The 27,717-nt window shown below is 51.9% G+C and overlaps 2 protein-coding genes, 3 long non-coding RNA genes and 5 other non-coding genes across 15 annotated transcripts; 6 read left to right on the top strand and 4 right to left on the bottom strand.

Moving 5' to 3' along the window:
* The first annotated feature begins 884 nt into the window (after window positions 1-884).
* On the top strand, window positions 885-2,394 carry LOC121015953 (uncharacterized). The gene is made up of 3 exons (XR_005784057.1): window positions 885-1,136; window positions 1,359-1,421; window positions 2,209-2,394. It is a non-coding gene; the product is annotated as an uncharacterized LOC121015953 (long non-coding RNA).
* Window positions 2,395-4,169: 1,775 nt separating this feature from the next.
* LOC121015950 (uncharacterized) lies at window positions 4,170-5,873 on the bottom strand. 2 transcript variants are annotated; one of them, XR_005784053.1, is made up of 3 exons: window positions 5,700-5,873; window positions 5,428-5,557; window positions 4,170-5,227 (listed from the first exon to the last, which is right to left on the bottom strand). It is a non-coding gene; the product is annotated as an uncharacterized LOC121015950 (long non-coding RNA). The 2 variants fall into 2 exon arrangements; XR_005784052.1 differs by having other exon boundaries at window positions 5,428-5,873.
* A 3-nt stretch (window positions 5,874-5,876) lies between these two features.
* Window positions 5,877-14,470, bottom strand: TMEM107 (transmembrane protein 107). Of its 4 annotated transcripts, none has more exons than XR_005784051.1 (6): window positions 14,215-14,470; window positions 13,965-14,032; window positions 13,762-13,862; window positions 12,494-12,590; window positions 12,070-12,263; window positions 5,877-5,975 (listed from the first exon to the last, which is right to left on the bottom strand). XR_005784051.1 is itself a non-coding variant. In XM_040453292.1 (5 exons), the coding sequence occupies exons 1-5, from the start codon at window positions 14,299-14,301 to the stop codon at window positions 12,194-12,196; spliced, it is 423 nt and encodes a 140-aa protein (XP_040309226.1). In that variant the 5' UTR covers window positions 14,302-14,470; the 3' UTR covers window positions 10,193-12,193. The 4 variants fall into 4 exon arrangements, 1 of the variants encoding a protein (XP_040309226.1); XR_005784049.1 differs by lacking the exon at window positions 5,877-5,975 and adding an exon at window positions 9,747-10,121; XR_005784050.1 differs by lacking the exon at window positions 5,877-5,975 and adding an exon at window positions 9,747-9,946.
* Window positions 11,455-11,590, bottom strand: LOC121016118 (U8 small nucleolar RNA). The gene has a single exon (XR_005784124.1). It is a non-coding gene; the product is annotated as a U8 small nucleolar RNA (small nucleolar RNA).
* Window positions 14,471-14,541: 71 nt separating the features above from the next.
* LOC121015951 (uncharacterized) lies at window positions 14,542-16,235 on the top strand. Of its 2 annotated transcripts, none has more exons than XR_005784054.1 (2): window positions 14,542-15,029; window positions 16,081-16,235. It is a non-coding gene; the product is annotated as an uncharacterized LOC121015951 (long non-coding RNA). The 2 variants fall into 2 exon arrangements; XR_005784055.1 differs by having other exon boundaries at window positions 14,542-15,391.
* A 5,572-nt stretch (window positions 16,236-21,807) lies between these two features.
* Window positions 21,808-21,879, top strand: TRNAW-CCA (transfer RNA tryptophan (anticodon CCA)). The gene has a single exon. It is a non-coding gene; the product is annotated as a tRNA-Trp (tRNA).
* A 423-nt stretch (window positions 21,880-22,302) lies between these two features.
* Window positions 22,303-22,384, top strand: TRNAS-GCU (transfer RNA serine (anticodon GCU)). Its single transcript has one exon. It is a non-coding gene; the product is annotated as a tRNA-Ser (tRNA).
* A 264-nt stretch (window positions 22,385-22,648) lies between these two features.
* On the top strand, window positions 22,649-22,722 carry TRNAT-AGU (transfer RNA threonine (anticodon AGU)). The gene has a single exon. It is a non-coding gene; the product is annotated as a tRNA-Thr (tRNA).
* Window positions 22,723-23,139: 417 nt separating this feature from the next.
* Window positions 23,140-23,213, top strand: TRNAI-AAU (transfer RNA isoleucine (anticodon AAU)). Its single transcript has one exon. It is a non-coding gene; the product is annotated as a tRNA-Ile (tRNA).
* Window positions 23,214-23,921: 708 nt separating this feature from the next.
* BORCS6 (BLOC-1 related complex subunit 6) lies at window positions 23,922-25,784 on the bottom strand. Its single transcript, XM_040453290.1, has one exon. It carries the CDS (start codon window positions 25,679-25,681, stop codon window positions 24,617-24,619), a length of 1,065 nt encoding a protein of 354 aa, XP_040309224.1. The 5' UTR covers window positions 25,682-25,784; the 3' UTR covers window positions 23,922-24,616.
* Between the last annotated feature and the right edge of the window lie 1,933 nt (window positions 25,785-27,717).

Below are 27,717 nucleotides of genomic sequence, written 5' to 3'. Positions count from 1 at the left end.
CTGGGCGGTGGGGGCGGGGCCGGCGGGGCAGCGAGCCCCCCGCCCTCCACCGCCGCTCCCGCACCTGCGGCTGCACCGTGAGCCCCGAACCCGGGTGCTGCGGCTCCCCGCGCCCGCCGCCAGCCCGCCCCGTCGCGCCGCAGCCCTCCCAGCCGCCCCTCGCCACTGCCCTCTGCTGCTGATGGCGCCCCTGAGCCCCGGGCCACGTCCTCCCCCACCCGCGAAACCCGTAAACAGTCAGCACTCCACACACACACACCGCCCCCTCCCCCCGCAAGGCCTCGGCCTGCGCCCGGGTCCCGACGCCAGCGACCAGCCTCAGCGTTCGCAGGGGGCTGGGGTGGGAGGTTAGAAGGGGCAAGCGCAGGTCGCCGGACCACGCCGCGGAGGTGGATGGGGGGGAGGGAGTTGGTCCCCTCGGTCCGCCCCGCAGGTGGGGAGCTCCGGGGAGGCCTGGAGCCCCTGGCCGCTGAGTAACGGGATGTGAAGAAAGGGAGAAGAGGCAGGCTCTTTCCCCCCCCCACACACCCCACCCCACCCCAACCAAGTCACTGCAGGGTGTGGGGCTCAGACCAGGGGTGCTTGGCAGGCCGGCCCGGCTGAGGTAGGCCAAGGTTAAGGCCAGGGAAGAGGGCACGAGGCTTCCCGCGGGGCTGCTTCACGTGGTGGCCACAGACCCGCAGACCGGCCAAAACCCAGCTCTGTCCCAGAGTTGGGTCAGCTACCCGGGCGACAGGAGGACTCAGCCTCTGGTCCCAGGCTGCGACAGGAGGGGGCTTGGGGGTTTTCTGTTTGTTTGGTTTGTTTTTCTTTAGGGGGAAAGACAGTCGGCATGAACTGCCCTGCAGTGCCCAGGTACATACTACTTTACACGCGGATCAGCCTCATAGGTGTGACCTTGGCCAGTTCCTGTCCTGTCCCTAGACCCCAAATACATAACATCTGTAGGCACTACACATATAGTTGTTAAAATGCCTTGATCTGGAACATGGTGAGAGATTATTCACATCCCCTTCCATCCCTGACTGGTCTCTTTAGGTCCCTCTAAACAGCAGCTGCACCCAGTCCGCTCATCCCCAGCAGGCCTGGCCCTTTGGAGAAGAAGATGGGACCAGATGAGCTGACCGTCTTGTGGGGTGGGTCAAGGCAAGCCCCAAAAGTGAAGAAGGATATGTCTTAGGGGAGGAATAGCCCCCGGGGGGGGGGGGGGCGGGTTGCTCATTGAATCCCTGGAAGGGGAGCAGAGGGAGGCTGCTGGCCTTGGTCTCAGAGACAGACAGGAGCCAGCTTCTTCCCTCCCCCACCCTGGCCTCCCGGTGTGAGAACCTCCGTAATGCAGCGCCCCCACCCCCTCCCAGCCAGCCGAAGCCTGGGGACTGGCTGTGTCACCAGAGGTGTCATTTCCCAGCTGTCTGGGGAAGGTGAGTGAACCGGGAGCTCGTGGTGGGTGTGGGGACTCAGCAGATCTAAGAGAAGATCCTCTCGGCTGCTTCCCCTTCCCGGAGCAGCCACTTGCCAGGCCCTTGTGCAGCGGCACAGGACGCCCAGGACGTCTGGGCGGCTCAGCCTCTGTGCAAAGGGAGAAAAGAGAAGCTTCTCTGAAGACTCAGATGGCACTGTGGGGTGCTAGCTTTTGCTTTTTGGCCTCGAGACTACTCTATTTTCTAGCCAGAGAACAAAGATGCCAAACTCCAGCCTTTTAAGTTCAAAAGCTGCAGCGTCTGGGTCTAAGACAGGGAAGGTTGGAAGGAAATAGGTCCCTCCCCCACCGGCCCGGAGACCCTGCACCGGCTGGGGAGAAGCTGTTGGAGGACCAGACCAGATGTTAGACATTGCTTGAGGGGTGATCCTCATTTTCCCCAATGGCCAAATCCAGAGGACGTGGAAGGGACAGAACCCAGAATAAATCCGGGGAGCCAAGGCCGTGAAGTGTGGCTTGGAAAGCTGGCACATGGCTATTGTGTCCTGGGGGCAGGAGCGCAAGAGCAGAAGTGAGGGCCCGTATGATCCACGGAGGTGGGGACCTACGAGGATGTATCTCAGAGGAGTCTCACTGAGCAGCCCACCCAAATTTAGATCAATGGTGGAGGCAGAAGGGGTGGCGTGGGATAACTGAGTTCACCTGGAAATGGATAAGGGAATGTTTTCTGCAAGCAGAAGGGAGACCCAAAATAGAAGTTGAACTAAAGGAAAATAATCTATTTACAGACTGAGATGATGGAGGTTTCTACATTCACCTGCGTTTGATAGCCAGATCTCTGGCCCCCACTGCCAGGGCTCTTCAAAAGGGGGGGGGGGGGGGGGGACAAGTTCATTTCTAACAAGCACCTATGGTGATTCTGATGTAGGCGGCACAGAGAAAAACTTTAATAAAGGCTTTCTTTTATTGCGGTTTCTTCTGCTAACAACAACTAGATTTAGAAGTTGGGATGGATTGGGGTGGGCCGGGTCATTCCCACACCGACTCATGAACTTGTTCCATCCGTGAGTCAAACCTGACCAAACGGTAATTAATTTCACAAACTTTGCCACTCGATGCTAGTAAAGAAAAGGCCTTCTAATTAAGAGTAGGAGCAAATGCCACCTGGAGTAGAGCCCCAGGGGCTAGCCCCACCTCTGTCACAATCAGCTGGCAAAACCTGTGACCGCTGTGACCTCTGGCTGAGCCCTCCAGTCCTGAAGGCTCAGGGGCTGCCTGCCAAGCCCTGGGCTCCTGGAGAGAAAGGAAACCACCAGGAGTCTACCAGGAGCCTACTGTGCCAGGAGCTTCCGGTGGATTGCTACAGGCATGGTTGTTTTTTGTTTTTGTTAAATATTTATTTTTGAGAGAGAGAGAGAGAGTGTGCGGGTGCACGTGCACAAGCAGGAGAGGGGCAGAGAGAGAGGGAGACACACAATCTGAAGCAGGCTCCACGCTCTGAGCTGTCAGCACAGAGCCTGATGCAGGGCTCGAACCCACAGACTGAGAGATCATGACCCGGGCTGATGTCAGACATTTAACGGACCAAGCCACCCAGGCGCCCCTACAAATCACAAGTGCAAAAGAATGCACAGCAAACCCTCACTCTGAGCTCCGCCCCCACCACCCTCCGCAACACGGCTGCTGTGTGCAGTCTTGTAAACCCTCCAGAATGGTTGGTGCAGACACACATAGATGCTTCTTTTTTCTTTTGAAAAACACAAATGCTCAGACTATATGCGTGAAGTTGTCCCTTCCTTTTTTTAGCTTTCTAATTATAGGCTATTTTTTTTCTCTTGTGCAACCTCCTTGTTATCTGTCTCTTCCAGTTTCTTTTGTTTGTTTTTTTAAAAAACGGGAGGATTGTCTTTCTCATTTCGCAGGCCTATCTCAAATGTCTGCTGGTTCCTGCCTTTATAGGGAGGCACCAAGAAGCTGATTGGAAGCTGTGTGTGTGTGTGTGTGTGTGTGTGTGTGTGTGTGTGTTGTGTGTGTGTGTGTAGGGTGGGCATTCACTGACCACTGGCTTTCCTGCAGGACAGTGGAAAACTTTTCAAAGGGGCTCCCCAGTGGTGATAGGTGGCAGGATTTCTCTGGGGCTGTTCAGTTTTTTGGGAGAAGCATACCCTGGATGTTCCATCCCTGCCCTCGCTGTGTATGGAGGGAGCAGGATCTGGAATGGCTGGGGGCTCCTGTTTGTAGTCTCAAGCCTCCTGTCTGCTGTACCTGTTGTCCCCACGTCCAAAGCCTCCCTGAAAATCAGGATGCGGAGGGGTGATGTGTGCGACTCAGGTCTTCTGACAGGTGACAGAGCACCAAGAGTCCCAACATTCTGAAAACAGGCCCTCGGCCACCCCCCCACCCCCCCATGTTCAGCCAGGCCTTGACCGGGGGACCTGGTGACCTCCAGGACCTTCGGACGCCATGCCCTGACTCCCTCTGCCCTTGTCCTTGCGTGGTCTGCCATCACCCTTCAGCCACTATGTAGCCTTGAGCGCCTTGTTGAAATCTCATGTCCACAGCTGTCTCGGGTCTCTTGGTCCTTGTAGATTTATCCACCTTTGACTTCTCTCGTTATTTAATTCAGATGTGGAAGGGAGGGAAGACAAATGTTCATGGCCAATCTCCCAGATTATCCAGAAAACTTACCACACTTTAATCCTTCAAGGACCAGCTTTTTAGGTTGTTTCTTTTTTTTTTTCTTTTTTTTCTATTATAACAGTGCTCTTAGGAATGCTGTTCTATATACTTGCCATGATGAACTGACTCTCACGACAACCCTATGAGGTTGGTATTGTCTTGATTTTACATTAGGGGAAAACTAGGCTCAGAGAAATGCCTCGATGGAGTCTTTTTAAATTAATGAATCAACTCCCCCCCCCCCCCCCTCCAGAATGATACCTGTTTTAAAAAGTTTGTGTGTGTGTGTATAAAACAATATATATACACAAAGCGGTACCTTTTTAATCTATTCTCCCTGAATGAGTCCCAAGCACAGTGCCTGAAACAAGGCAGGCCGATGAAGAATGAATGAATGATGGTGAACTACAGTTTCAGTGAGGAGTGTTTTAAAAGACAAACACACAGCACAGCAGGCAAATGGACCGCTAACGGTGAACGCCTAGGCTCCTGTTTGGGGAGAATGGGTTCGGGCAGGGCCTGTGTGCCCACCGTTCCTGTGAGGACAGCCCTGTTTGAGCTGATGAAGCTCCGATCATCTGTGACCAGTGTGGCCAGGGAGCTGGCTCCTGTAACCGCAGCAGGACAGGCCCGGGCCTCCTGCCTCTGGGAAACAGAGCAGCGTGGGCTTGGGTGGTGGGGAGGCCATACGCCAGAGCCTGGTGTGGGGAAGACGAGACGCAGGCAGATCCCAGTCTTCTGGGACTGGGAGCCTGGGAGGCCTCCTGGTCGCACATCCGGACTCTGCAACCCTCAATTCCTCAGAGGCTCACTGGAGTTAATAAGTTCCTCTGTTGGGGGGAAGGGGGGTCCAGACTGTATGTGTGGTTGGCAAGGGGCCACATCATCCTTATTTCCTTCGGTCTCACATGCCATGTCCGGAGCCTGGCAGGTGGGAGATAATCAATGAAGACTTGTTGAATCGAGCGACTGATTTGGCCTGACAGCCAGGAAACTTGGGACCTATCTAGCCCCAGCTCTCCATATTTGCGTGAGGCAAATGGCTTTCTCCCGGGGCCCCGTGTTCCTCATCCGTGAAACGAGGGCTCCTTCATTCTCCGATGCCAGGCACTGTGCTGACACCAGGAGCTACGATAAGGCACAAGAAAGATCATTAAAACACAGTGTGTTTGTCGGTTATACCTCAATAAAGCGGGAAAACGAAACGAAACAAAACCCAAAACCCATCGCGGTCTTTGATGCACGTAACCATCGAGACGGGCGCCAACACAGCTCAAACCGATTTAAACCAAAAAGGAGAATCTGAGGGCTCACGTACTGAAACCCACCTGGAAATACCAGGAACCAGGCACTCCCGTGACATCATCGGGGGATCTGCTGTCTCTGTTTCTAGCTTTGCGGGACTCCGACTTGGCTTCATTTCCAGATGGGGGGCACCGGCAACCGCAGGCTCACATCCTTCAGGAATGTTACGGTTTGTCCTTTTAAAGGCATGTGCTTTTAACTCCCAGAGTTCAAAAGAGCACACGGAGAAAGTCCCCCTCCTGCCCAGTCCCCCAGGCACCCGGCTTCTGCCCTCAGCACCAGTCTTCCCAGGTACCTTGGCTCCTTCCAGAGATGGTTTTCCCACAGGCTGGTCTGTGCTTTCCCACTTTTTACGCAAATGGAAGCAAGCGACAGGAGCCATTCCACAAAGTCCTTTTGTCACAATCCTGGAGATTGTTTCTTTCCCGGCTGCCCAGGGTTACGCTGTTAACGCGACTCGACCGGTCTCCCGTTGACGGTCACACGTTTGCGACTCCAGCAAAGCCGTAAGGGATAACCGGCACGTTCCCATCTCACCCACATGCAGGACTACCTCCCAGCAGTGAAAATCCTGGGTCAGAGAGGAGGAGCATTTGTTTTGATTGCTTTTGATTTGCGTGGATATTGCCAAATTGCACTCTGTGGGTGGGTTACTCCCACCCACGAGCAGGTGAGGCCTGTTTACTTCCACCCATACCCTCTCCAACTCTCAATGAGACTTTTCCGGTGTTACCAGTACAAGTCAAACACCATCTGCATTTATTTCTCTTATGGTCAATGAGCTTAGGCATCTTTTCATATATTTGAGAGTTCTTTAGATTTCCTTTCCTGTGAAATGTCCATACAATTTTACTGTGCCTTTTTCTTTTTTAATTTTTTTCTTAATGTTTGTTTTTGAGAGAGACAGAGACAGAGTATGAGCAGGGAAGGGGCAGAGAGAAAGGGAGACAGAATCTGGAGCAGGCTCCAGGCTCTGAGCAAGCTGTCAGCACAGAGCCTGACACGGGGCTTGAACCCACAAACTGCGAGATCATGACCTGAGCCAAAGTTGGACACTTAACCAACTGAGCCACCCAGGTGCCCCTTACTGTGCCTTTTTTTATTGGGTTGTTGGTGTATTGTTTATAGACTTGTAGATTTTTATGTATCAAAATGAGCCCTTTCTCTGCAATGTGAATTACATTTTCCTTAGATTGTCATTTATCTTTTGCTTATGGTTTTTTACCATGCATACTTTTTACATTTTTAATACATAAAATGTATTGGGGTTTTCTTTTCTTTTTCTTTTTTTCAAAATGTTATTTAAATTCTAGTTAGTTACGGGTTTTCTTTTAGGACTTCTGTGTTTTGTTTTCATACTCAGAAATGTCCTCCTCAACTCCAAACCATTTTTTTTTAAGTTGATTTATTTTTGAGAGAGAGAGAGTACGTGCAGAGGTGGGGCAGAGAGAGAGAATCCCAAGATCTCGGGGGTCACAATCTCACGAACCATAAGATCATGACCTGAGCCGAAATCAAGAACCAGACACTTGGGGCGCCTGGGTGGCTCAGTCGGTTAAGTGTCCAACTTCGGCTCAGGTCATGATCTCACATTTTGTGAGTTCAAGCCCCATATCGAACTGTGGCTCTGTGCTGATGGCTCAAGAGCCTGGAGCCTGCCTCAGATTCTGTGTCTCCCTCTGTCTCTGCCCCTAACCAGCTCACGCTCTATCTCTCTGTCTCTCTCAAAAAGAGGGGCGCCTGGGCGGCTTAGTCGGTTGAGTGTCCGACTTTGGCTCAGGTCACGATCTCACAGTCTGTGGGTTCGAGCCCCGAATCAGGCTCTGTGCTGACAGCTCAGAGCCTGGAGCCTGTTTCCAATCCTGTGTCTCCCTCTCTCTCTGCCCCTCCCCCAGTCTCACTTTGTCTCACTCTGTCTCTCAAAAATAAATAAATATTAAAAAAAATTTTTTTTTAATAAAAAGAATCAGACACTTAGCCGACTGAGCCACCCAGGCCAATGCCCCCCCAATACATACCCCCCATCTAATTATGAGAAACACCAGACAAATCCAAATGGAGAGACATTCTACACAACCACTCACCAGGACTTACCAAATGTGTCAAGATAGTGAAAGGAAGGAGAAAAAAAAAAAGTGGTTGGAAAAGCCTGAGAATGACAACTAAATGCGATGTGAAATCCTGGATTAGAGCCTGAATTGGAAAAAGGGCATTAAGGAGAAAGCTAGTAAAATTCAAGTAAGATCTGTAGATCAGGTAATGGTTCGGCATCAGCACTAACCTTCTGGTTTCCATGATCGTGACCTGACTTTGCAAGATGTTAACATTTGGAGGACCTGGGTGAAGGGCATACAGGAAATCTGTATTATTTTGCAACTTTTCTGTAGGTCTAAAATTAGTCAAGAAAAAAGGTTTAAAATGTCAAGTTTTGTTTTAGTAAACATTTTTGAAGGTTTGGTTAATTAACTTATTTAGAGAGAGAGAGTGTGTGTGCAAGCGAGCAGGAGAGCAGTGGGGAGAATCCCAAGCAGGCTCCACACCGTCAGCCCAGACCCCTATGCAGGGCTCGATCCCACGAACCAATCTGTGAGACCACGACCTGAGCGGAAAGCAGGAGTCGGAGGCGTAACCCACTGAGCACCCCAGGCACCCTTCCGCCTTTGCTCATTTTCAAAGTGCACAATTCAGTAGTGTTAGTACATTTATATTGTTCTACAACCGATCTCCGGAACTCCAATTTTTCATCTTGCAAAACAAACTCTCTACCGCCGAACAGCTCACCCCCTTTTGTTCAGCCCCTGGAACCCCCCGTTCTACTTTAAGTCTCTATGTGTCTGACTACCCTTGGTACCTCTTGTAAGCAGAATCAAGCAGTATTTGTCTTGTGGGACTGGCTTATCCTGATTGACAAGCCACTGATTACACAATAAAATGAAAAACCTATTGCGGATGCTAGTTGGCAAAGCCTCTGGTGTTGACTAAGAGACAGATGGTTAAAGTGCTTGCAGTACCTGTTTCTGGAGTGTGGGTGAAGGAACCGAGGCACAGAGAGGTTAAGTGACCCGTTGCCAATCACACAGCCACGAAGGAGGCCGGGTGCACTTTGAACCCGGACTGACCCCACGGCTCGTTCCCACAGTCTTTGCCCTGGACTGGGGCTCACATAAGAGAGCCAACACTTGGAAAACAGCATCATCTACATGGTGTCTGAAGACAAGAGGCAGCTACAGGTATCCAAGGAGCAATGATCAGCAACACATAAGGGCAACTGGGGGAAGTAACCCAGTGGCATCTCCCCCGTGACTGACCCGTTGTAGGCACACAATCAATATTAGATGAGCCTGAGGGGCGCCTCGGCTGGGGGGGGGGGGGGGAAGCCCCAGTCCGTTAAGCGTCTGACTTCAGCTCAGGTCACGATCTCACAGTCTGTGAGTTCGAGCCCCACGGCGGGCTCTGCGCTGACAGCTCAGAGCCTGGAACCTGCTTCCGATTCTGTCTCCCTCTCTCTCTGCCCCTCCCCTGCTCGCACTGTCTCTCTCTCAAAAATAAATTAAAAAAAAAAAAAATTAGATGAGCCTGAGAAGAAGCAGCCAGAATAGTGGGAGGTAAACCAAGGGAACTATTTTTCAGAGGCCAAGAAAGAAAACCTTTCAAAAGAGTAGTGGTCAACATATTATGTGGCGAAAAGAGGCCAAGCCGAAGGCTGAGGAGTGCCCTCTGGATTTAGAAACAAGGATCCGCGATGGGCAGTTTCTTGGGATGGGAGGGGCGGGAATCGCTGATAAATATTTAACAGCCAACTCTCCAAAAGCAGTACGTATTTATACATGTACATAAGTTTATTATCAATCTTACTGACACAAAGGATGTGTAACAGAATTTACAAATAATAATGAAATATACAATATTCTTTACTGTAAATTCCACTCTTGTATCCATGACTTCCTAAGTGGAATTATACCCTACCAGTGTTAATTCCAAAATGAATGTTGGTTGATATTTGTATTTACATTTTGGAATGACACAAAATGAAGCAGTGAAGATAGGTTGCACTTTCACTGGTTCCTCAGGGACTGGACTGACCTCTTCACTGAATCTGTTAACAGTTTTCAAATTCTGGGAGAATATTTCCTCTATTTTCGGTGCTATTTGCAATGTAACAGTTACAGACATGGCAGTTTTATGTGTGACCTGCATTATTAACATTGTCTCCGTCATCTTTTTTTAAAAATTTAACGTTTATTTATTTTTGAGAGACAGAGCAGGAACGGGGGAGGAGTAGAGAGAGGGGGAGACACAGAATCCAAAGCAGGCTCCGAGCTCCGAGCTGTCAGCAGAGCCCAAAGCGGGTCTCCAACCCGCGAAGCGAGAGATCATGACCTGAGCTGAAGTTCGACGCTTAACCGACTGAGCCACCCAGGCGCCCCCAACATTTTCTTAAATCTAGGTAATCAGCAAAGCCCCATATGCTGCAGTTGCCAATCTCTGTGGAGTAAATACTCCTGCCAGTTTCAAAATACCAACTTGATGTCTCCACATGAGCTGGGAAGAGATACACAGTAGGAGCACATCATTATATAGCACTCCCACGATACAGATACAGATGTAAATAACCTCAAGAGCACATAATAGTAACATGTAGAAAATAATCAGGAACCTGAAACTAGTGTAACATTGTGTGTAAACCACACTGAAAAAAAATGAATAAAATAAACTCCTACAAAGTAAAAAAGAGAGAGAGAGAGAGAGAGAGAGAGAGAGAGAAGAAAAAACATAATCAGGAAGTAATGAATTTTGAGTATTCATGACCTCTGTTTTTAAATACAATTTAACTGTTTGTATCATTTCTGATAAGAGCTGTTTCACAACTCGCCCACAATGTTTCTGAAACACAAAAGGTCGGCTTTCACAAATCGGTGAAGCACACAGACCGCAGTGGGATGTGACTTTCCCCAGCCACACTCCAGGACCTCAACTCCAACTGCTCCTATAGGAGCAATACTCCTGCCACCTTGGGCAAACGAACCCCTGCTCCGTAGCCTCTGTAGTTCTCCTTTGCGGCTCTTACCACAATTTGCTCTGCAAGTACTCGGCGAGTAGGGGGAACTTGTTTCCGGTCGGTCTCCATGCGCCACGATGGCTCCATCGTGAGGCTGAGCACAGACCATATTCACACTCTTCCCTCAGTCAGTACTTCCTACAGAGCTTTGCATATAGGAAATGCTCAAGAAGTATTTATTGAAGGAGTGCTCGGGATGAAGGGCTGCCACAAGGGACGATCCTCCAGAAGGGAAAAGGGGGGGGGGCATCACCTGAGGGGCCTCACCAGAAAGCATCCCCTTGGATGCCTTCTGCTTATTTCGAATGGCCAGGGCTCCCCCATTTGGGACTGAAAAAATGCACAGAGGACCTTCCCAACATATACTGAACCTTCCCTAGGAAATACGACCCTTGATCTGAAACAAGGTGGCACCTCAGACTCTGGCAGTGTTTGTCCAATGCCTAATAGCGTGTTCAAATAATCTCCTTTTGGACGTGTTCTTGCCATGTGCTGGCAGGCGGCGGGGGGGGGGGGGGTACTCATTAGACCACTGAGGAACAGCGGAAGCTACGCCCAGGTGGCCCTTCTGGCCTCGGTGGGATAGACGGTCTGATAATAAACCACTGACCTGGCGACACCAAGTTTGATAAAATATTAACAGCGACTTCACGGAAACCTGGAAACCAACCAGTTCTTCCCTTGTAACAATTAACTAACCTCGTGGGGCACTAATCGGCTCCTCCTTTAAGGAGCCGCCCCACTAAGATTGTGTCGTTCAAAAACACGCCAAAACCCGTCATCGGATGATGGAAGATTCCGGAAAACCGGCAACCCATAGCAGGAGAATACTCAGCCCAAATAACGAGCTACAGTCAGGAAGATTCCAAACAGTCAGCGTCCCTGCCCAGCCGCAATACGCAGCATAACCCGGGTGGTTGCACCATTTCACGCCCAAAGGACAAAAATCTATCACTTCCCATAAAAACAAAAGTGAGGATCGTCAGGCAGAATCAGATAGGAGCAATCAGGGTGTTGCAAGTCCTGATTACGCAGAGACGTTAATCACGAGTCATGCGATCTCCAATCATCATGTTCCAATCTGCCCTCCCAAAGGAGGAACAGGTAAGGATTATCCTACCTGACGATAAGCGGAAATACATGTGCGTCCCTTACTCAGGGAAAAAGGTCCCGCTTGCAGCTAGGGTGAGTAGTTAACGGGCTAGCCCGAGCAACCCGATGTTATTCAGGGTCTTCCGTTACCGTTGCTCGTTTATTTGCAGAATGAAACAATATTTCTTTCCCGATTTGACTGCCAAAAAGAGACAACCTAATTCCTCCCAGAATGCTCCACTCACGAGCTTGGCACCAAAATCGCGGGGACTTTATCTACATATCTCCGCCCACCGGCCACCTTCCGCCAGACGTCTACCGTAATAACCAAAATAAAAGCGACACGCATTATCTTACAGTCTGCAAGGGTGGAAAACAGCCTTCCGTTTCTCTAGCAGTTTGGCCGCCCCAATTCTCCCCTAGAATTGTCGTAAGTCTTGATCTTACTCTAAGATATATTTTATTACAAGCACTAAAGAAAACGCTGATAATCCCAGACTCGAGCGATAGTTACCCTAACACTGACATCCTTCCATCAAATGCAATTTGAGGGCTGGAGACTGCCTTCCTCGGTCCAGGAATGGAGAGTGGTCCCGTGTTCCTCGAACTGTCATCCCTATGTTCCCGTCACGAAGGTCTCAGAAAGGTTTCTTTTTCAGTCCAAAGACGCTGATGAACAATGCCATTTCAGTGACAGCTGGGAGGGCACTGTGGACAGTAGAGTAGTAGGTGGTCGGTTCAAGGCCCCTTCCAATAAAAATCCCCAAATCCCCAAACTGGAGACTCCACCCCCAAAGTGTAGGAGAAAGGGAATTCAAAAGACTGCAGGATGTTGAGTGGCTCTGGTATCTCATACATGGAGTAAAGGACTGAGTGGGGGAAACCTTCAGATTGAGTAAACCTTCCTCCCCTACTCCCAAACATTGGTGGTACCGTACCTGCAGAAGACGAAAATGTACCAGTACGTGGTACACTCCCAACGCTCGAATATGAAAAAGGACAGGGCCACAGATGCACTACAATGAGCCCCAATGGCTTGGGAATGCACCAGAGTCAAGGAAAGCCTTTGGTTCAGTAGTTAGCGATGAGCCAGAAAAGGCCATTGGTGGGGCAGGCATCTGCTCTCAGGTTCACCTCTTGCTCCCTTACCACATTCCCAAGGCCACACTTCTGCGTTTTCGGCAGCCCTGACTTCTGAATTTTAGGACAGCCATGTGAGTAGAGACCAGAACTGAGCCTGCACAGCTGGGACCCCAGGCTACCCAACCCCATATCTAGGGGGCCAGCCTGGCCCCTTCAGGTAGAAGCAAGTTCCCCATTGCACACCGTCAAGGTGCCTGGGCAGCTCGGTAGGTTAAACTTCCAGTTTTTTATTTCTGCTCAGGTCATGATCTCGCTGTTCTTGAGATCGAGCCCCGCATCGGGCTCCACTCTGGCAGTGCGGAGCCTGCTTGGGAGTCTCTCTCTCCCTCTCTTGCACTCTCTCAAATAAATACATTAAAAAGAAAAGAAAAGGGGCGCCTGGGTGGCTCAGTCGGTTGAGCGTCCGACTTCGGCTCAGGTCACGATCTTGCAGCTCGTGAGTTCGAGCCCCGCATCGGGCTCTGGGCTGATGGCTCAGAGCCTGGAGCCTGTTTCCGATTCTGTGTCTTCCTCTCTCTCTGCCCCTCCCCCGTTCATGCTCTGTCTCTCTCTGTCCCAAAAATAAATAAACGTTGAAAAAAAAAAAAAGAAAGAAAAGAATGTTCTCAATGACTTAATTCACTCTGCTGGAATCACTGTCCAGCGCCCTGGCCCTCTCAGTCTACAATTCAAGGGTCAAGAAGCTTCCCTGATCTCCATCTTCCTGATTTCTCCGTCTCTTCTGAGTTTCCATAGAGCGTCATATCTTCACACACTCCTGTGGCACAATGCTTATCACACTGAATTACAGATGTCCTGTCCGCATACCTGCCTCCTCCGCAAGTTAGAAAACAGAGTTTTACTCCCAGATGGGATCTCCAGCGCCTGGTGCACAGCGGGAACTTAACAAAGGATCGAAGGGCGTCCTAAACTTTCCACGTTGCCTAAGAAGATCTATCAGCCGGAGGTGCTGTTTGCCCGCTAGAGCACACACTATTGTGCCAGAAAGGCCTGGTTAGGTGGCTGAAAGGGAGTCCAGATGGAAATGGGCCGTGTGGAAAAGGCGCGCAGGCAAAAAGGATACAGATGAGGCTCTGGGTGCTGTTGAACATGGAAACCCCTGAGAAGAAACCGGCCAGCTCCACTGCAAAGAGGCCCAGAGTGACGGACAGCGCTGCCACGAGCCTGCAGACACGAAGGGGGTTGGCTCAGGCCTCGGGGACTTCTTCAAAGACCCTTCCACCCCCACCAGTGCTGAATTCTGACCACCCTGCCCCAAGTGCTCACTGAACGTCCTGCTTCTCGTACTCCTCGGGGGTGAACGTGAGAGGCAGGCAGGCTTGGATGTTGCTGTCCTGGGGAGCGGGGCGGAGAGGAAGAAAATGAAAGAAGGGAGCGCAGCGGGGCAGCCCTGGGGTCCGAGGGGGGATGGGAAGACACGCCCGCGTAAGGCCCTGGGGAAGGGGCGTAGTGGGGCTGGGACCACCCCAAGTTGGGAACGGGGTGGGAACGGGAGGAGGGTGGTCGTGGGTCTTACCCGCGACCAGAACAAGGTGATGACGACCACCAGATGCGCCAGGAGCGTCAGGAAGCGAGAGGGCACGAGCCCCGAGATCCGGCCCATGGCCCCCCTGGGGCAGGAGTACCGACTGGAGCAGAGGCCGTGGTCTGTGGGGCTCAGGAATGACCACGCCTGAAGTCTCCTCAAGTCTCGCAGGCTAGCACGTAAAAATTCGACGGGCGCCTCCTTCCCGCTCGCGCTGGCGCCGCCCGGTTGCCCCAGCAACCGCGTAAGCCGGCGCTGCGGCGGGAATCTCGGAAAATCTCGCGAGGGCTGTAAAGTCTCGAGCGGCAGCCACCGCCGCAGAAAACGCGAGCCTGAGCTCTGCCGCCAGGGGTGCGGTGCGGTTCCGAGTTTCCCGACTAGGTCTCTGCCGCGAGCCCGGCAGGTCCCTCCGACCTAGGTGCTCGCTGCAGCCCGCTGTCCTCGTCAGGCCTAAGGCAGGGTCTCTTTCTCCCTCCTCCGCATCCCTTTAGCCCCCGCTGCCTTGGGCACGTGGGAAAGAAACGTGCAGACGCGGGTGTCCCCGCGTTGTCCCGCCGTCACTTATTAGATGGCCGCCGAGCCCCTGGTTGTCCGAGGACCCCGGATCGGAACCTTCCCTGATGTTCTTCTTCTCCCCTCCCCGCCCAGCCCCAGTTTAGTGAGAGCATCGCAGAGAGCGGAAAGTGGCCCGTTCTCTTTACGTGGATGAGGGGCGCTTTTGGGGAAGGGCATGGAAGCGAGGAGCGGACGGATTTTCTGATCTCTTTGAGATATGGGCACCGGCCTTTGCCCAGCTACATTCCCAAGTACCTCTTGCTATCACCGACCTCACTGACCTTGGGCCCTCAACTGGGATCCTTGCAGAACAGAAAGTTCTAGCCCACTCGCTGCTCACCCTCAGGTCACAGCATCCCCGGGACCTCCCCCTGGGCCGATGACCAGATCATCTCTCTCCCTACCCTCCATCTGAGTGTTTTTAGGCCGGTCTAAGCTAAACACCCAAGCCCAAGGGACATTTCTGTTTTCTTCATTCATTCGACAAATATTCATTGACCAGCTAGCATGTGCTGGGCTCTTGTTCTGGACAAACAAGACCCAAGTCTCTACCTTCCTGGAGTTTCTATTCTAATCAGAGAGATCCAGAGGGACAGCAAACAAGCCCCCCACGGTAATCCAATACTGTAAATAACATTTTTAAAAAGGAAACTCTAGAATAATAGAGCAAGCAAAAACTCTTTGAAAAAATAAGTCCTTTATCCTTAAACTTTGTTTTAGGAAATGTGCTCAAAATTGAGAGGAAACACATCTATTTGAGGACCCCACCAAAATAAATAGATTTCCTTTTTCTAAACCAATAGGTAAAATCAGAACTCAAAGAGATAGTGAAAAGGTGTTTCTTCAAAGTCACGAAAGACAAAGACTGAAGAGCTCTTCCAGGTTTAGGGAGACTAAAGAGATGTGACACATTTGACATGAGAAATAAAATGTGTGATCCTAATGGATCTTGGACCGGAAAACAAAAAACAACCATTTTCTTTTATTGTGAAGGACATTAGTGGAACCATTGGCAAATTTGAATAAGGCTTCCAGTTTAGATATCAGTATTATCGGTGTTAATTTCCTGGTTTTTGATAAATTGTACTGCCTTTATGGAAGAGAATGCCCTGGCTAGCAAATACATGCAGTTTTAGTGGTAAAGGAGAATTATGTCTGCAATTTACCATCAAATGATTCAAAAAAATATATACGCGTGTCTGTAGAGATAGAGAGGCAATGATAAAGCCTGGTCTTGAAGGCACATGAGAATTCTCTTATTATATATGTATTTTTTTTATCTTTTATTTTATTTTTTTTAAGTAAGCTCTACACCTAACCTGGGGCTTGAATTCACAGCTCCGAGATCAAGAGTCACATGCTCTACCGACTAAGCCAGCCATCCACCCCTGTCTGTATTATTTTCGCAACTTTTCAGTAAATCAAATTATTTTAAAATAAAAAGTTTTAAATGATAACCCTTTCTAAGTTTTCCTTCTGGGTCTTATATAATATTATTATTGAGACATTAAATTGCTTTATAAAAAGAAGAAATATTTTTCAGATTGATGTTCCTAAATGTTCACTTCCTATGTATTGAAACTATGTAATGACATTTGCATACAAAACCACTTCTTTCGAGGGTAGTACAGCCTTATCCTCCTAATGGAGACAAGGTGGTCACCAAAACTCATAAAACAATAAAATGCCATCATTTAGATTTTTCAGAGGAATTATCTGTATAAAGACTGAGATTCAGCAAAGTCTCTTGATTTTTTTTTTACTCCAAAAATATTGGCTGATGATCGAATATGACCCACACTGGTTTCTCAGCTCTCGGATGTGTAGGGGAGACTCTTTAATCGTTGCACCATTTCAAAATTCTGAAAATATTTTCAAACCTCCGCCACCTCAGGAGGGACAGGCAAAATACAGTGATCCCATCTGCTTCTCTCCTTTGAGGTGACACTCGTTAGGAGACCCTCAAAACAAGTACAACAAAGACATGTAAAGTATAATGAGGCGGGCTCTGTGCGCGTAATTACAGCGTAGCAAGCCTGGAAACCTTCTGAGCACACGTACAAGACGCAAAGCACTGAAGGGCTCCTTCCGGTACCTGCAGATCACATGACCTTTCTCCTGAGATGAGGAAGCCCAGGCCTTCAGAGCCAAACTCCCCCAGTGACAGTTGATCAAGTCTGACTGTTCGCAGAAGAAGGTAGCACTGTCATCCAATAAAAGGAAGCAAAACCCAACACATGCCTTTGCAAGATTTTCCAAGTTCCTGGAGCAAATAGAATGAAGAGAAGGAGTCAGCTGGGGAAAGATCTGGGGAAAGAACTTTCCAGGCAGAGGCAAGTGCAAAGGTCCTTAGGTGGGAACAAGGCCAGTGTGTTCGCGGGACACAAAGGAAGCTAGTGTGTCTGAAGCCTAGTATTGGAAGGGGAAGAAGAGATCAGGGGGATGGGGGATGGGTGGACAAGACATGTGGCCTTGCAGCCATGGGGATGGACCTGGTCAGGTTAGCATTCTAGAAGATGACTTTGGTTGCAATATGGAGAATTGATTTTAAGATGTTAAGTAGAAGGCTTGTGAAGAATCGGTATAGTTATCCAGGACAGATGGAATGATATTGGACCAGAGTGGAATAAGAAAGTGGAGCAAAGTGTAAGGAATCAAGAGAGCATTAAAAAATAAGGTCTAAACATGAGACTATGGGTAGGTGAGAAAAAAGGAAGGGGTCAAGCATGTCTCTTAGAGTTTGGGTTCCTACAGATGGAAGTTTGGGGCATTCTGTTTATTATAGGCTTCCTGCCTAGGGGAACCTACTAGATAGTAAGAACTGGTAGTCATGTTTCACATTAAGAATTAATAAACAGTGAGCAGGCGTTTAGGTCTGTCCTGTCACTTTTCCATGACCTTGGTTCCCAGAAGCTTACTCTGCAGAGGTCACACAAAAGTGAGTTTTAGAACCACCCTGTGGCCGTAGGAGGTACTGCTGATGACATGGCGTGTCCTTCACTGGTGGCGGTCCACTGGCTCCAGGGCTGGAACCCACACATCCTAACATTTGATTTGATCTGGTCAGAAAAGAGCTTGGGGGCCGGGGGGGGAGGGGTTATCATGGAAAGACTCAAACGTATGTACAAATAAAATAGTATGACGAACCCCGTTTGAAGCCTACCATTCTACTTCAAAAATACCACCACGTGGCCAAACTTGTTTCAGCTGGACTTCTCTCTCCCTCTCGGCCCCACTAGGTTATTTCGAAGCAAATCCCAGACATCACCGAATAGCTGACATTGCCCAATATCCACTGGCAATACCCATGTATAGATGATGGAGTCCACACGCTGCACTTGGTTCATGTGTCTCTTTCGTCTTTTTTTTTTTTTTTTTAATCTTAGATTCTTCCTCCTCCCTCCCCACTCCTCCTTGTTTCCTTTTCTTGCAATTTCTCTGCCGAAGGCACTGGGCCATGTGGGGGCAGTGTTCTGGTCTTCTCATTTCGCATGTTCCTCTGTGTCCTGCGTTTCCTGTAAACTGGTCCTTAGATCGAGCATACCCGCCAAGAGTGACCAATTCATTGCTTTTAGGATCATCGCGAACGGACAGATTTAACATCTATTGTGGCTTTTGTGAGGCAGCAGCTACTCGGCTTTGCTCAATTGTTTTGAGGAAGGAAATAAAGGTCCAGTGTTGCCAGATTCCTGGGGGTTTTGTTGTTGTTTTAAGAGAGGCCAGAAATCCAGTTTCTTACTCCAGTTATAAATGTGAGCATCCAACTTAAAAGTGAAAAAAAAAAAAATGAGAAGGGGGAAAAAAAATGACACGAGTACACAAGCCTCAAGCCACCAGCTTTCAGCCTCTGGATCAGTGCTGTCCAGCAGAACTTTCTATGATAATGGAAATATTTCGTATTGTCTCTGTCCAACGTGGTAGCCGGCTACTGAACACTTGGCTAGTGGGGCTACGGAACTGAATTTTTAAATTTCTACTTAATTTCTTTTTTTAAATGTTTATTTATTTATTTATTTATTTTGAGAGAGAGAGAGAGAGAGAGAGAGAGAGAGAGAGAGAGCATGCTCTAGCATGAGCAGGGGAGGGGCAGAGAGAGGGAGAGAGAGAATCCCAAGCAGGCTCCCTGCAGTCATCATGGAGCCCAACTCCGGGCTTGAACCCACGAACCATGAGATCATGACCTGAGCTGAAATCAAGAGTCAGATGCTTAAGTGACTGAGCCACCGAGGTGTCCTTCAACTTAATTTGAATGGCCCCATATTGAACAGCCACTCTGGTGGCTACCATATTGAAAAAGGCAGATCCGGACAGAATCATCTGTTGATTTCTAAAGTTTGGAAACTGGTGGGATACACGGAGACTTAAATGTCAGAGAGTACCCTGGATGGTGACGCTGGACTGATAATACCTCACACCTGCTGCAGGACCTTTCTGAACCTAGAGATCAAGTCCACGTTCCCCAGGACCATATTCACTGAGCCTACTTCCCTTTCTAGCAAAAATTTCCACTTCACCCCATGTCCTTCAGCTACTCAGACACGTCTCCTTCCTCTACAAAGCAGGCTCTCCCCTACTCTGGTGCTTCTGCCAAAGCGATTCCTCGTTAATTTCACAAATGCTTATTGAATACACACTCTACTCCAGGAATTGTATGGGGTGCCAGGAATACATACTTCCTTCTCTTGAGTAACTTAGGATGTGGTGAGGCAAACAATCAAGGAAACAATTACAAATAGTGTTTTAGGGCGCCTGGGTGGCTCAGTTGGTCAGGCGTCCAACTCGATTTTGGCTCAGGCCATGATCCCCGGCTAAAGCCCTGCATCAGGCTCCAGGCTGAGTGTGGAGCCTACGTGGGATTCTCTCTCTCCTTCTCTCTCTGCTCCTCCCCTGATCACACACACACACACACACACACACACACACACACACTCACACCTCCTCTCTCTCTCAAAATAAATAAACATTTTTTAAAAAGTAGTGTTTTAAGTTATCTTGGAGGAGACACATCAAAGGCCTCTTCCTCCAGATTGGAGTGGGGGAGTAGGGAGGCGGGAGCTTCTGAATTGAGTGTTGGCGGGGGGCGGGGGGGGGTATGTAAGGGTCAACTAGGTAAAGAAAGATCAGCAGAGAGAGTTGGGACCGAAGTGCATGTAAGCATCTGTAAATGAGTCAGCATGGTTGTCACATGGGAGGTGAGGAGGCAGTGGCTGAGGAATCACGCAAGGACCAGACATTAATAATAGCAGTCGTAGTAACTGAGCGATCATGACCAGTCAGGCCCTAAGCACTTTATCTTAGCAAATGAACTAATAGTGATCCATTACAATCTTTACTATTTTCCATATGGAGACATTGAGGCTCAAGGAGGTTCAATAACCAGCCCAAATTACACAACTAGGAAGTGGCAAAGCCTATACGTGAAACACTGGCAACATCCTCCCAGGGCCCTCTTAAGAAGTGTGCAGCCTTGGGGGCCCAGCCCATAAGTTAGGACTTAATCTCAAAGGTGCTGGGGCACTGACTGTAAGCCACAGAGTGATGGGATCAAGTTTGCATTTTAGAAATGCAAATCAAGTTTTGCAAAAACTCTTTGGCTATTCTGGAGGCAGAGACATCAGAGAGGAGTCTGTTACAATAATCCGGCAAAAGAGGAAGGGGGGGGGCAGTGGAAGTGGAAGAGTGAGGGCTGGCAGGAGAGTTCTGGAGGAAAAGGAATGGACAGGACTTGGTGACTGGAAATGAGAAGGAGGGAGAGGGAAGAGACGGGATAAGACACTGGCGGTGAGCCCTGAAGGACTGGGAAGGAGGGATGACAGGGTCCAGTGAAGGTGCCCGGCAGGGGCTGGCCATCTGAACCCAGAGGTGGGAGCAGGTTCCAGGAGCCCTCAGCACACAGATGGCTGACTTTAGAGAAAGCGTGTAGTGTGAGGAGAGGAGACAGAACTCGGAATTAAAAGGACAGAAAAAGAGACTGGGGGTGGGGATGGGGAAAGGCAGGAGAGGAATGTCATGACAACCAAAGGAGAAGAAGGCTCTTAAAAGAAGATGTTGCCTTGAGTCAAAGCCAGGCCCTAGAAACGTCCATGGGCTTTGACATCACTGTGGTCCCTGTGACTTTCAGAAGAGCCACTGTGCCCAATGTGCAGACATTTGACTTGGAAAGGAGAGAGTGAGACACAGCATGACCTCTTTCGCCATGTTGGCCTGTTGAACCCCTCTCCTCCGTCAAGAGGCAAACGGGGGCGGGGGGGGGGCTCTGCTAGCTTCCGGTACCCCTCTCTAGAAGTTCCCAGCTCTTTCTCACCTGGAGAGCTCTAAAACATACTGATGTTTATGGTGATGGAAATCAGAACAGTGGTTGCCCCTGGGAAGGGAGCGGGGAAGAACTTTCTGGGGGTGGAGGAAATGTCCTACATCCTACATCTTAAATGGTTTGTGGGTTGAATTTACTAAAACTGATCAGAACACACACTTCTGATCTGCGTGTTTCACTGCATGTAAATTATTCCCCAACACTGTAACAAGTGACACAATTACGGAAGCTGGGGCTCTGCTCTGGACTTTTAAATCAGACCTCCGAGCCTGGGGGCTGGGGCCGCGCCGGAAGGCCCCGCAGACGACGGTAAGGTGCACCCAGGAAGAGACGCAGGCTTGCAGGAGTTCGTCTCACCCACCAGGTGCCGGGGCTCCGGCAGCGCTCCCTCACGCTCCGCCAGGCGTCCGGCTTTCTACGGGATTCTTCGCACGTCCGTCTCCGCTGGGCTGTGGGCGGGCGGGGGAAGGGGGGTGGGGTTCCCCGGTGACAGCTCGCGGCCACCTGCTCGCCCGCAGGACGACCGCTGCCCTGCCGGGCGCGCCGGGTCCCCGCAGGTCGCACGAAGCTGGCGCCGGGACGGCGCAGGCATCAACGCCACCGCAGTTTAGAAGCTCGGGGGGGGGGGGGGGTCCCCGCTCTTAGTCCCCAATCGCCGGGTCCCCGGCCAGCCGCCAAGTGGCCATGGGGAGACCTGTCCACCTCCTTGGCCGGCCGACCTCGTGGCGCAACGGTAGCGCGTCTGACTCCAGATCAGAAGGTTGCGTGTTCAAATCACGTCGGGGTCAGCTCCTTTTCGCCGAGGCTTCCATCACTTTTATTTATTCGCCTCCCCGTCGTGACTCACTACCCCGGAGCCCCAGCGCCCAGGCTGAAGCGGCACCTCGTGGGGGCCGGGAGAGGAGGGCTCCTGGCGCCCAGTCCCGAGCCGCCCCGTCGGGGGAGCCCAGATCTCGCGGGCTCGTGCGCGCAGATCCGGGGACCCAGAGCCTGGGCGCGTGGCCGGGCTCCGGCGGACGGGCGCGCGCGGCGGGGCCCTCGGTTCGGCGCGCGGGAGAGAAGGTCGTTCGGCTGGCGGTCGCCCTGTGAGCCGTGCTCGCGGGGCTGCGCCGGTTCCCCGGGCGCGCGCTCCCTCGGCCACGTGGGTGGGCCCCGCGCGCGGGAGGACGAGTTCAGGCCCCAGAGAGAAGAGCGGAAGCCACCACTTCGCAGACGAGGTGGCCGAGTGGTTAAGGCGATGGACTGCTAATCCATTGTGCTCTGCACGCGTGGGTTCGAATCCCATCCTCGTCGGCGTGAGGCTGTCGCAGCCGGGGTTCAGTTTTGTAATCTCAAGAATTTCTCTTGTTACCTCCTACCCGCCCCGACTCAATTTCCACGTCACCCCTGCGGCTTGTTCGTTTGTCCTCAGCCTTGGTTTTCGTCCCTTCTACTCCGTTTAACAGAACAGCCAGAGGTTGGTGCCAAGGGGCGTCTAGGCACCTGCCACGAACCTGTCGCGCACCTGCCGTGGAGCTGACCTGGCCAAGGAAAGAAGGTGCCAGGTACCGGGCGGTGGGCGCCGTGGCTTAGTTGGTTAAAGCGCCTGTCTAGTAAACAGGAGATCCTGGGTTCGAATCCCAGCGGTGCCTCCGTAGCCTACTGCTTTTGCAAGGTGTCTCAGGAAATCCTGCCTGTGCAATTCCACCCCCCACTTCCCACCCTCCCAGGTCCACCACCGTCTGCCCGGGAATCCACCGGGAGGCTTCGGGCGGCGCTTTCCGCCTCTGACGTTTCTGGTTGGGATCGCGGACACCACTAGGTGCGCGCCGTCCATCGCGGGCTCCCTACGCACATCCCGACCTGCAGCCGAGCAGGGAGTGGCATCTGCATTTACCCGTCACCCGTACGGCGCCTTGCTGTCGCTTTCCCGAAGTGTCTGGTGATTCTGTTAATATCGTTTTCACGTCTCCCCAAATGATCCTACCCATTTTCAAATTTTCCTACAGGCAGGACGGACCAACAATATGAATTCTACATGGCTCCAGTTTGAGGCGCTAGCATCAGCTGGCCGGTTAGCTCAGTTGGTTAGAGCGTGGTGCTAATAACGCCAAGGTCGCGGGTTCGATCCCCGTACGGGCCAGAAGCGGTTCCTTTCTTTTCCTTTCCTCCCCTCTCCGTAAAACTTCGTAGTGGTAATTTCTTGTTACCGGGGAAGGTTTGCAGAGCAACGTTTTGAATCCCAGAACTTTTCACACCCAAAATAGAAACGTAATGAGATTCAATCCAAGATGCTATTGCCTTGGGGGCGGGGGAGGAGGAGTTTCATAAAACTGGAGTTTTTTCTTATATCTCTATTTGTAACTCTCCTGCCCATAACCTGGGGGCTCCGGGATCTTACTATATGAACTGTGAACAGAAGGCTTGGAGAGGTTGGGGCAAATAGGACACTGAGCAGCAGCATGTGGGAAACGGGGTCAGGAATGGAGGTAACAGGTGTTTCCAGTCTTCCCAGCCAAGAGGTCACCCAGTCCTTGCCTGTCCGCTTCAAGATCTAAGAGGACCCCTTCCCTACAGACCTAAGGTCCCGCTTCAAGATTTAAGAGGACCCTGACAGATAGTGGGGCACCCTGCTTGTGTTTCTGCTTTAATGGATCTTTGAGCCCATGTCTGTGTCTTGCACATCTCAGATGGCAGGGCTGCCTAAGAGCAGGAGCCATACCCTTGCCCAGGTAGCCTGGGACCCCCGTCCCTCTCCCAGCATCTGCCAGGAGAGCTCCGTGAAAAACACCGACCCTCATCCCCGTTCCTTCAGCTTATCACCCCTGTGAGCCCACACAAACACACCTGAGCCTTAGCAGCAGGACTTTAATTCCACAAAAACTCAGAAAGCCAAAGCTGATTAGAACACTCCACAATAGGTGGGCTTCAAAACCAGCAACAATTCTGCCTGAACCCTGAGAGCAGCGAGACCCCTCCCACCTCACCCCCCTCTACCATGCAATGCATTCCGTCTAGCTCCACCCCGGGTCTGGCTGGGGAGGTGGGATGGTAGGGAGCCAGAGGGCAGAAGCAGGGGGTGTGCATCCTTGTCTCCATGGTGTGTGGCCAAGGACCACTCAACCTCCCACAGCCCCTGGCACCTGAGATGTGACCACGGGAATCAGGGTGGCCACAGTGGGGGCTGGGGCCTCCTCTGTTCTCCTTTCTGGACCACATATGGCAGTCACGTCTCCCAAGCCGAGACCTAAAGCCCTGGGTTCCCAGAGACGGTGCTCTAGCTGGAGAAGAGAGTTGAGAACAAGGTAGCTACAGATGGCCAACTTAATAGAAGCAGAGCATCATCCCCTCCCACCAGGGAAGGCTTCAGAACTTCCCCACATACACCTGAATAAGGCCCAGCGAGTGGTCGCAGGCCTGCTAAATGCATCTGGAAGAGCCTCCAGTATATAGGCCTCCCCTCGGCGGGCAGTTCCCACCAGGGCTCCTTGAGTCCTTAGGATCCTGCTGGGCCCCGGCTTGGCCAGCCCTGTCCTGCCCTCCCGGTCACTTGCACAGGGCCTCCAACACCTCCAGGGTGCGTCGGATATCCCGGACTTGGCGCGCCAGCCCCTGAACTGGCTGCAGCGCCCGCTCCAGCTCCTCACAGCGGGCCAGCAGGGTGTACATGCCCTTGATGCTCATGTCCACGGCTTCGCCTAGGGAGTCCACGGCGTCGCGGTAGGTCTGGATGCAGCCCACGCTCAGCGCTGTCAGCTCCTGCACCGCGCCACCCAGCCCGCGCAGCAGACGGTCCACCCTGCCGCCCAGCTCCCGACTCAGCCGCTCCAGGTCCCGCAGCACGTCGGGGTCGATGGGAGGGATGGCGGGAGTCGGTGCGGGCGCCGCGCAGGGCCGCGCAGGGGCAGGGGGCGGGGGCTGAGGGGCGCCGCTCAGACGAATCTTGAGCTGCAGGTTGTTGGCGACGAAGTGGGTGAGGTCGCCATGGCGGCTCACGGTGCCTTCGAGCTCCAGGGGGCTGGAGATGGTGGCGCGGCGCCCGCCGCCCGCGCCGGGCTCGGCACCCCCTGCGGACCCGGTACCGCCGCACGCCCCGCTCAGCCCGTCCAGGCTGCGGCTGTCCTGAAGGCGGCTGGAGAACGAGCGGCCAGCCCTGCCAGCCGCCGCCGCCGCCTCCTCGTCTTCCTCCTGCGGCTCCACCTCCATCCCGCTGCCTCCCGGGCTCCCTCGACGGCAGCCGCTCTCGGATGCAAGCTCGTCCTCCGGTGGCTCCGGGTCCTTCAGCCGGGAGGACCCGTGGGGGTCGGGCTCAGGGCCCGGCGCCCCCCGGCGGCTACCCGGCCCGGACCGCGTCCCTCCGCGGCCGGGCTCGTCGTCCCGAGCCTCCCGCTCGGCCCGGTGGACGGCGCCGCGGCTGGAAGTCTTCGGGGACGCCCCGGGGTGGCGGCTCGCGCCCTCAACGTTCTCGGCCTCTTCCTGTCCAGACGCCGGGAGGCCTGAGGGCAGCTCAGAGGGGGTTCGGCCCGGCCCGCCGCCGAAGATCAAGGCTTGCTGCTCCCCTACAGCCGGGAGGTCCGCCTCGGGCCCAGGCCGCCCCTGGGACGACTCCATGCCGCAGTTGGGGGCAGGAACCGAGAAACTGATCAGCCCCGGCTCAGGCGGCGTCGGCGGCGCCTTTAAGGGGCGTTGGTAGAGGCGCGCGATTGGCAGCCGGCTGACAATGGTCAGGACAGGAAGAGCACTCTGATTGGTCGCCATGACCAGGAAGTCCCGGAAGAAGAGCTGTTACTGAGCGGCCCAACCCACGTGAGAGCCGGCCGGGTGGTGCGAAGGCGGTGACAGCTGCCCTCGTCGCTCCGCCCCTTCGAGAGGAGGCGGGGCAAATCTTAAAGATCAAGGTTCCAAAATACGCGAGTCCTCCGGGGCCCGGCTCAGACTCTTTCCACCCACAACTGTCACGCCCACATTTGTTGCTTAGCTGACCCACCGAGTGGGCACCAGAGATGCGACCCCTTAGAGAGTTTGTGGGGGACGAAAAGAGTCTGTCCTGCTTGGACCATCGGGATTGAATCACGCTTGGTCCATCAGGAGGGATGAAACCAGAATCCTCAGCAGAACTCGGATGGTCCGTTGCATCATCCTCGGCTCACAGACCTGGCACAGGAACTGGCCAGAGCGACTCCCGATGGACAACGAAGCAGGCTTACGGGCTTTCCTGTGCTTCTGACACTGTTAGCTGTCTCCGGCTCCCTCCACGTATGAGCATCTCTCTGCTTGGAGGATGGTGTGTGATTTTGCCACGAGGTAAAATATTTAATAAATGAATGGCTCAGCATGAAGATCGGAGCCCTGATACCATTCTGATCCCAACTCTTCCTTCTCTTCCCTCCGCTGGTCTTGCCGGAGCCAAAATGCTGACTTCCTCACTGTTGCTCTGACACTGCCTTGGGGATTTATTTTCCTTTCCTTTTCATTTTTTCCTTCCTTCCTTCCTTCCTTCCTTCCTTCCTTCCTTCCTTCCTTCCTTTCTTGGAAAATTTCAACCTCCTTCCTTATTCAAATACCACCCTTATTCAAATAACTCCCTGACCACCTGTTTAAAACTTCCCCAGCAACTCCCTATTTCCCTTCCCTTCCTTTTGTGTATAGCCCTTATTGCCATCTAACACACTCTGTGTTTATTTGCTCATGTCAGCTCTGTGAGGGTAAGGTTATTTTGTCTGTGTTGATCTGTATCCTCAGTGCTTAGCACGGTGCCCAGCATATGGTAGGTGCTTCATAAAGATGTATTCAGTAAATGACCCCAAACCATTAATTTCCCCTTTGTGACTTGAACACATTCAAGATGTGTTTCTGTCAATTGCACCCAGAGGCCTGATTAATAAACCATCAGCCCAATGGTCTACTCTAAGCTTCTTCCCCCTCTCTGGGACTGTTACCGCCACCCCCACCCCCCCCCCCCCCCCCCCCCCCCCTCAATAATGAACCCCTCCCCGAGCAGGGGTTCTTTATTCAGCAAGTGATAGAAAAAAATGCAAATTGAACCAACAACAACATTAAAAGAAGGGGACTGTGCTGCGTCGTGCAATAATGGTCTCAAGACAGAGTGTGCATCAGAGAAGCCTGAATCCAATGGGCTAAAGATGTCACAGAGGACCTGGTTTCAGTCTCTGGGGGCAGCTTTATTCCAAGTTCGCTTCTTCATGGTGGCAACATGGCTATGTTGTTTGTCATTCTTCAGAGGTTGTACTAGTCTCTTTGGGCTCCTATAACAAAATGCCATAAACCAGGTGTCTTATACAACAAACATTATGTCTGACACTTCTAGAGTCTGGGAAGTCCAGGATGCCAGCTGATTTGGTTCCCTCTCCCTGTCTTCTCCAGGCATCTCACACCGCAAAGAGAGCTAGTTCTCAACTTCTTATAAGGCACTAATCCTATCATAAGGACTCCGCCCTTATGACCTCATCGAAACCCTAGTTACCTCCAAAGGCCCCGCCTCCAAATACCATCACATTGGGGGGATGGCACCTCAACACATGAATTTTGGATGGACAAACACCTTCAGTCCATAACAGGGGTCATTTGTCAACCTTTTTGGTCTCCCAAGATCTGAATCTCAGTGTTTAAGGACTCTCCCACCTCAT

Source organism: Herpailurus yagouaroundi, unplaced genomic scaffold (assembly GCF_014898765.1).
Source record: "Herpailurus yagouaroundi ecotype Mexico unplaced genomic scaffold, PumYag 208, whole genome shotgun sequence".
NCBI classification, from domain to species: Eukaryota; Metazoa; Chordata; class Mammalia; order Carnivora; family Felidae; genus Herpailurus; species Herpailurus yagouaroundi.
This window is presented reverse-complemented; position numbering and strand designations above follow the sequence as displayed.